The sequence below is a fragment of the Branchiostoma floridae genome, unplaced genomic scaffold (assembly GCF_000003815.2).
Source record: "Branchiostoma floridae strain S238N-H82 unplaced genomic scaffold, Bfl_VNyyK Sc7u5tJ_1520, whole genome shotgun sequence".
NCBI lineage: Eukaryota > Metazoa > Chordata > Leptocardii > Amphioxiformes > Branchiostomatidae > Branchiostoma > Branchiostoma floridae.
The window spans coordinates 5,489-14,369 of NW_023365742.1; the positions used below are offsets into that span (position 1 = coordinate 5,489).

The window sequence follows — 8,881 nt, forward strand, 5'->3', positions numbered from 1 at the left end:
AAGTTCTGAACGGTTCTTGGACTTTCAAAAAAGAAATAGCATTTGTATATATTCTCTTTTATGTTGTGGTATACTTATAAATCATCTAAAATCTTCCATAGATCGAGAAATTTGCGTTCAGAAATGACGAAAAACATCGTCTATCGGCGACAGTGAGCGTAATGGCGGCCGAAATCCCGCAATCTCACGTGGTGACTTCTCGCGAGATCTGGGAAAGCTAGCGACGTCACGGGAAACTAGCGCTGTGATTGGCTAGGATACACAACAACTACCGACCGCCATTTTTGATGCAACAACAACAACAACATTTATCCCGAAAATTTCTGCCGTTTTCGGAGATTTTTCGGGCTCAAAACTCATATAAAAAGGAACCAAAGTTATACTTGATGTTTTTTACGTCCATCATCTCTTATGTGAACACTTTATTTTTCCGCTGTGTTGCCGATAGCGAACTTGAACGAGGTCGATTTCCCGTGCCGAGCACCCGGGCCGGTGGGCACATGTATCTGATTGTGTTTTGTTTTGTTTACGATGATTGACGATGAAAACAGAGACTAAAGTTGTTAATCTAGACAAAGTTTAATAGTGTGTTGTCTTATTTCTCCCAATAACAAAGTTTAGTTTGTAGTGTTATACTTATCTTATAGCGAGATCGACCTACCGCCAAGTTTGCGAATTATGTGACAGGGCAAATTCGTGTAACTGAGGCCTTGAAAAACGGGTTTTGATTATCGTATGCGAAAGGCCGCCGACACACATTGTCAACAACCATAACAATAGCAAAACAAACAGTGAGCGGCTTTCTGACTGTGGACGGCGTCCCAAGCCTCTAGCTTCAATACAAAACACAAAACTGCGGTTTACATTTATCAACTTTGTACAGATTTCTCGGCAAAATGTGGGTCGCAATTTTTTTATGAGGACGGCCCCTGGTTGCGTTCAAGCCGTCCAAAACGAAATGAGACCGTCATTGGACGGGTGGACGCCCCTCTGGCGGAAACACTGCCTGTACCTATAATTTGTTAAGGTACACTGTGACACAGATCTAGTTATCACACAGCTTAGTGTGTGTACTTGCTATATTGACAAGTTGAACAATAATATATATAACATTTGAAGAAAATAATGCATTAGTGACAAGGACCTGTTAAGAATAACAACTATCGCATCTTGCCATTCCTTCCTTCCATTGTGTATTGGTATCTGCAATAGATGAATAATGATAGAACATTTGTAAACAAGCAATGGCAACTACAGGATGCCATTTTGTTTGGCAGTTCGGTAAACCATAAAGGCCATATCAGATTTCATGAAATAAGAATTCTATTGCACTGACTTAAGTTATTAATCTCTAAATCAGAGTAACTTGTACTCAGGATTTGTAATAACTGTATAGATGACTCTGAAGATGACTGAAACTGTTCAAATCAGAATGCTTTTTTTGTTGTTACATTTCCTAATGTACATTCTCTAACATGTCAATATTGTATCATTCCAACCATTAGGAGATAGCACATCGGGCATTGAAGCTGACCAACAGCAAAAGTATCCAGGCTGCAATTGAACTTATTGGGAAAATGGCATACCAGGACAATACCAGGGCAGAACAGATAGCAACAACCAAAAAAGTTGTCACTCAAGGTTAGGATGCCATTTTTGATGGTTAAATTTTGTATGTTACCTGCCTAATGCCTAAGTGCTTAGGCCATGGACTGGCCTCTTGCCCCCATACATATTCCTATTATGTTCACCATTTGCACCTCTGTTGTATCTACATGTAGGTTTCTTACCAGGATTTTTCACACTGTATACAGGACATTACACATAAATTAAACACTAATGGAAGATTGTTAGTACTGTAACATTCACATATTCTTCATTTTGTTGCGCTGTCACATTGTACTTTGGTAATGGTCGTTGTTGAACTTCCTTGTAGGTGGTGTCAACAGAACTGCCCAGTCTGTCAATCGCAATCCAAGCTTCCAGGGATCTAAGGAATCATTGGTGAACATTCCCCCTCGAACCAGTCCAACCTTTGTAACAGGTATGAGATCGGACAGTCCCCTACAAGGTGAGATGTCTGCCCTGAGCCAAGGTGTACCTCCAAGAGGGCAGACCCCACCCCCTCGTGGACAAACCCCTCCCCCTAGGGGACAGACTCCGCCTCCTGGAAACTTTCGTCCAGTGCAGCAGCTGGGATATTCACCTGGTCACGTGCAGCAGATGATCAAAAGGATGTCACCTGTCCCTCAAAATGGGCGTGGTCCACTTTTAGCACCACAGCCTCAAGACACACAAAGAACTAGTCCCATCCCAGCATGGGCTGCATTAGGGGGATCAGGGAACTCTTCTAGTTCACAAAATAGTGTTGGCACAGGAAGGTATTCCATGACTCCACCCCCCTCCTCTGTTGTTCAGTCCACGAGACAAAGTCCCGCCATGTCACAGCTTGGTCGAGGGCAAAGCTGCGAAGACATCTCCCACCTCTCTACATACGTACCAGGGACTAAGATCACTCAGAAAGAACAAGCTGTCAGCATTCTAACCAGAGCAATAGGCAGTAGAGCTGCAATGGGGGCATTGTACAAGTCTCCCTCTACAGACTTGCTGACAAGCAAACCTGTTGTCACACAGACTACTGCACAAAGGAGAGGATCAGTCAGCAGTAGCCACAGCAATAGTTCTGTGTTTAGTTCTAACAGCGAATCCTACTCAACATCTGCTCAAGCCAACAACAACTCCCTTGCCCTTCACCAGAACCATCTGTCCCCGTTTAGCAGCAGTAGCAGTCACACTGACAGTTCACAGATGAACTTTTCATCAGGACAGAGCACACCGAGTCAGCCCATCACCAGTAAAGATCCCCCCAGCTACGACACAGCCATCACTTACCTACAGCTGGCCCACTCCTCTAGACAAGGTGGCACCTCACCTAACCCCTACAAGAGCCATAAGGTTGCAGATCAAAATATGCCACTTTCTATAAATGTTGATCCTTCCCAAGTTCATTATTCTCCCAACCCATCAGCCTTGCCCCCGCCCCCACCTTATCCCCATTCAGCTGCTTCTCAGCTCCCTGTCTCCACCAAGATGACCAACCCTGTCGTTCTGCACTCTGCAAAGAGTAAAGAAGTGCAGAAACCTGTCCTCCAGACTGCACACGCTCCCGTTCACCCACCTCTCACCAACCAGCCAAAGACTGTGGCTATTTCGCCAAGCATTGAAACAGCTTCAACTGCCAATACAACTTCTCCGTCTTCTTCCCCACCTGAAACAAGAAGTAGTACCCCCAGTTCGCTCACGTCTACGACAAGCCCGAGCGAAGACAACTACCCGCCCCCTCCCCCATACAGACCCCCACAGATGATTGAGGTGCGTGCCTCACCGCGGTCAGACACTACTCCAGAAGGCGACGAGAGTGACATTCAACAGCAAACCTCGCCAAAACCTGAGAGAAGACGACGGTTCAAGGGTAGAGACCCGGAAAGAAGGGGGTCAAAAATCAAGAACTTCTCTCCACAGGCATTCAAATTCTTCATGGAACAACACGTTGAAAACGTCCTGAAATCCCACCAACAGAGAGTACACAGACGCGTACAGCTGGAGAACGAAATGTCAAAGGTCGGTCTCTCCGAAGAAGCACAATCACAGATGCGAAAGATGCTGTGTCAGAAGGAATCCAACTACATCAGACTGAAACGTGCCAAGTTGGATAAGTCAATGTTTGTAAAGATCAAAACCCTTGGCGTGGGCGCGTTCGGAGAGGTCGCCCTTGCGAGGAAAGTAGATACTCAGACGCTGCACGCAATGAAGACCCTCCGGAAGTCGGACGTTTTAAAACGCAATCAAGTTGCACACGTGAAGGCTGAGAGAGACATTCTATCCGAGGCAGACAACGAATGGGTGGTGAGGTTGTACTACTCTTTCCAGGATGATGAGAATCTGTACTTTGTTATGGACTACATCCCTGGAGGAGACCTTATGAGCCTTCTCATCAAGAAAGGCATCTTTGAACAGGGTCTGGCCCAGTTCTACACAGCAGAACTGGTGTGTGCCATTGAGAGTGTCCACAAAATGGGCTTCATTCACAGGGACATCAAGCCAGATAATATCCTGATTGACAGGGATGGACACATCAAATTGACAGACTTTGGCCTTTGTACAGGATTCCGCTGGACACATGATTCAAAATATTACCAGCCCAAAGGTACTTGTCTTTATTTTATTGTCGCTTTCTTTTTCCTTATAGCCTTCTTGTATATTTCTAGATTAGGTAAACTTACCTGATAGGTATATGATTGTAAAAAACTGTCTAGCCACTGCAAGTTTAAAAATACCAACGAATTTAGATGAAGTTACTGTCTGTTGCTTACATGTAGTTCTGTCATAATGTTTTGGGATGCATGAGTCTCAAGTGTATTAAATTTTTGAACCCTCAAGAGTCATTTCACACATATAGGGGGGCAAATGTCAAATGCGATTTTCTAAATTCTTTCAATGTTTTGGTTACACTGTTAATGACAATGAAAATGTCTTGAATTTTGGAATCACTTCCTTTGAGTTTGAGGGGGAAAAGAATAAAATTCTTTGTCTTAACTATGAAATTCAGTCCTAGGGCTATGAGCTCTGATTTTGGAGAGAGTTGTTTGTCAAATATACACCTGACTAGATATCTTTATTTGGTGTAGATGGGCACATCCGGCAGGACAGCATGGAGCCCCCTGAAGGCTGGAGTCTGGAGAACTGCCAGTGCTCCTACAAGGGGCTGAAACCCCTGGAGCGGAGACAGGCCAGGCAGCACCAACGCTGTCAGGCACACAGTCTGGTGGGCACTCCCAACTACATCGCACCAGAGGTGCTCCTCAGAAGAGGTGAGGTTGTTTCCTGAGTAATTGGAAACTCGTAGTAGATAGCCAGCCAGAAAACTTTTGTTCTGGACACCTGTTTTCTCTAGGAAACATGTTGGTCGCCCAAGATTAACTTTGAAGAAACTTATTGAGTCAGACAGTTTTTCTAGGTCTGGATGGCCTAGAACTTCTCACAGGGAAGAAAGACAGACTGTACTGGAAGTCAAACTTCACTTGCTGCACCTCAGAGGATGACAAATGTTGACAATTAATTGTGTGAACTGCCTTTTCGCTGTATCACACATTTGTACAATAACACGGGACTGTTACGGTTTAACCAATCACCACATTGGAATGGACGTCTCCTCCACTTTTCTACTAAATGTGTGATGGGATCCTTACATGCTTATTGCTCAATTTGTGTCTGGGACAAAAAATACATTGAAAAAACTGCTATGATAAAATAATCTCATTGATTATTCAGATTTTTCCTGTTTTATTTATATAATTTGCACTTCATTATGTACACGTCTGCCAAAGATACTTGTATACTAAATATCATGGAAATCTGTCATTCCTATGTTCCATTGTGCTCCTTGGAAGATTTTGACAAAACATCCCTGCAGTTCCAGAGCAGGCTGCTAGGGGGCCCAAACACACATCACTTCTCCTTACATCACAAGCTATCTGCCACAAAAAAATCAAGACCATAGTACGCCCAAGGTAAAACAATACAAAGAATGGAATTTCTGCTGCAGTACCAATGTCACATCCAAGGGGGCCCAAAATCAACCTCAGTTGAACTCGGCCTTCATCTTCACAACACCTACACACATACCAAATATCATCGTAATCCATCAAGAGGTTTTTGAGTTATGCTGACCACAAAAATCCAGATACACACACACACACTCAAAACAATAACTCTATTTTCATAGAGATAAATATAACCTCCATATTTCTTTGAGGTAATTAGACTTAGAGTACATGTATCTATGAAATACTCTTTCCAAAACTATACCTATGTTTCATTTTATTTCCAGGGTACACCCAGTTGTGTGACTGGTGGAGTGTGGGGGTCATCCTGTATGAGATGTTAGTGGGGCAGCCCCCTTTCCTCGCCACTACCCCTGCAGAAACACAGATGAAGGTATGTGCAACAGCTGCCTACTGAATTATTGTTTAAAATTTGCATTATTGAAAGTGTTTGAGAAATAAGGTACTGTAAATGCATTTAAGTTTGCGGGGATTTAATTTCACGGCAGCGGGAAAAAACAACTTTTCGTGGTGGTTTTAAGTTTACAGTAGCACCATGCACTGTAGTCTCTTACTGCCATGTAAACCACCGCGAAAGTTTCTGCATTTAAGGTAGTTAATTTGTGATGACATTGTACATTTTATATTTCTAGGTGATCAACTGGGACCATTACCTGGCCATCCCAGCGCAGGCCCGCCTGTCCCGCGCAGCCTCAGATATCATCCTCAAGTTCTGCTGTGATGCAGAAAACAGACTGGGCAAGAAGGGGGTACAGGAGATCAAGGCACATCCATTTTTCAACCACATTCCTTGGGAGAAGGGCCTGCGGAAGACCAAGGCTCCGTACGCCCCCTACATTCGCTACCCGACGGACACTTCCAACTTCGATCCTGTGGATCCGGAGAGGGTGCGCAGCTCGGATTCCGAGGAGCCAGAAAGGGTAGATGCGACGTCACCGTCCAATGGCATGCTCCCGGAGCACGCCTTTTACGAGTTCACGTTCCGGAGGTTCTTTGACGAAGGCGGCCCGTCGGCCCCGGAGCCGTACAGCGATGCGGACAGCGCAGAAGACGGTGGGGAGGGCAGCCAGGAGAGCAGCTCAGAAACAACTGCAGAGGATGGGACAGGGGCAGTGCTGCAGAAACATGAACCTGTGTTTGTCTGACATACACATACAAACCATACACCAAGTCTACTACATGTATTCATCTGTCTCTTCAGTAGTAAATTACCATGCCCCAAGTGTATTACCGGTACCCAGTATGACATCATATCATAGTACAAGCAAGTTTGCTGCACACTTACGTCTTATGTCAACATGTATTAAATTATTTCATAAAAGGGTCAATAGCGTAGCTCTTGAAGTCAAATCTTTGTGTGTTGAGAACAGCAGCAGATTGTAGGAAAGGAGAAATTATGTCCTCAAGAGTTGTCCAAAGACATCTTCTCAAAATATATTTATTTCATCATTTCATTACACTAGTGAATATAGCATAGCATGGAATATACCCAGTAACATGGGCTATTTTGTAATACAGTATCATTATGGAATTGCTTGTTACATGCAAGCCTCCAGCTTACTCTGTGCAGTAGTTTCATTGTTTTCTTCATAATCCTTACAAAATTCATTGACTTGGTAGGGAGAATATCCACCCATATGATGTGCAAAGGTAGTAAATGTACGTTTAATCGATCTGTGCAAAAGATAGTGTATTTGTATGGCCTTCAACATAACAAACAGCTCTTGATAGAGTCCAAAGTGCATCAGGCATGAACATCATGCTCCTTTGTAGATCATGTACCACAAAATGCAATAACATGCATATATTTCAACAGGGAACAAAGATCCAACAAATTTCTTGAATAGTTGCATTCTGTAGTAGATACTTTGTCCTGTGATATATAATCCTAAATATGCTGCAGTTACAATCTAAAAATGTACACTTACTCGTCAAAGGTTTAAAGCATTGACTTGTAAGGTATGTACAGTGCCTATCCTATTACCACCCAACCCCCTATGCAGATGCACAATGCCATCGCTTACTCATGTATCTTTGTAACCTCTTGGAAAATGTAGTGAACAACATGCAAGTATGGTAGAAGAAGAATCGGTTCATATTTCTGGCAAAAGTCCACTTTACCCCAGGTACCACCCTCTGCAGTAACCTTTTTTGCTTGCTACCATTGAAGATTAAAACAGTGGTTACTACAGTGGATGGTACCTGGACTAAGTCAATGTATCAAGTTGCAGCCAAATCTAGGTCTGAACATCTTTTTTAGACTTGTGACTTAAAAGAAGTGTGACATCGTTAGTAGTTCAAATGTTATGCCTTGTATGGATGGGTTAGTGCCCTTGAAGTAGGCTGAAGATACAGTTGCAAGTTTAGCACATGGACTTTGATTGTATTGGAAGGACAATTATCTTAGCAATGTTACCACTAGCAAACAATAAATCTAAGGTCTGAATGGCAAGCTGTGCAGCAGGCCTGTGCAGTTGTAGATGTGCAAACCAAATATCAGTCTTAGAAATGAAAGAATTGACTCTGTGCCTTACAATGTCTGGACTGTCGTATCCACTAAGAATTGGTCTAAAACTTGAGCTACGATGGTGTAGGTGTAGCAGTACAAGTCTTATGTAAAAGGTGGGGACTATTTGGATGAAGCAGGGAGTTGCTTTGTATAGTAGAAATGGCCTTGTAAAATCCTATCTATTTTGGTAATGAGAGAAGTTAGAATCAGTTTCCTTATTACTGCTACCAAAGAGTTCCCCTATTCCCCAATATCGGTTGCATGTACAAGTAAGGTACATGTATATGGCAGGTGCATTGTTTTCTTATCTTCAGACACATTCTGATTTGTGCAACTTGTATCATCTTTTTATAACTTGTGTACAGGGCATATAGCTTATATATTATATCATATATGTATACATATAAATATATCTGTACATGTGTATGAGTGTATTTGTCTTTCCAATAAATATGATACTACTGACACCTTTTCTTTTTTTAGTGGAATTATCATATGAGAATTATCATCTTTCGATCATTCTGACGTTTGAGTAATGAAAACATTTTAAAATAGTTCTCCACCATGTTCTCATTTTTTTGTAATAGAATATCATTTGTATAGCATTTACGAGGGGCATTCAATAAGTAATCCACCTGACCCACTTCCAGTTGTCTGATCTAAATAAAATTTTGCATGTGTAATGAGTCATATCTCTATGGGTTATGTTGCAAAAAACAGCTCTGAACTAATTGCGGTTACTGATTTA

General features: G+C 42.6%; 1 protein-coding gene across 1 annotated transcript; it reads left to right on the forward strand.

Annotated features, from left to right (window-relative positions):
- Positions 1–1,505: 1,505 nt before the first annotated feature.
- On the forward strand, positions 1,506–8,598 carry LOC118408004 (serine/threonine-protein kinase LATS1-like; the record flags this gene model as incomplete). Its single annotated transcript, XM_035808614.1, is given in 5 exon segments — positions 1,506–1,641; positions 1,937–4,207; positions 4,689–4,871; positions 5,891–5,997; positions 6,257–8,598. Coding segments are annotated over 5 exon segments (3,210 nt in total), but the record flags the coding sequence as incomplete, so codon positions are not given.
- Between the last annotated feature and the right edge of the window lie 283 nt (positions 8,599–8,881).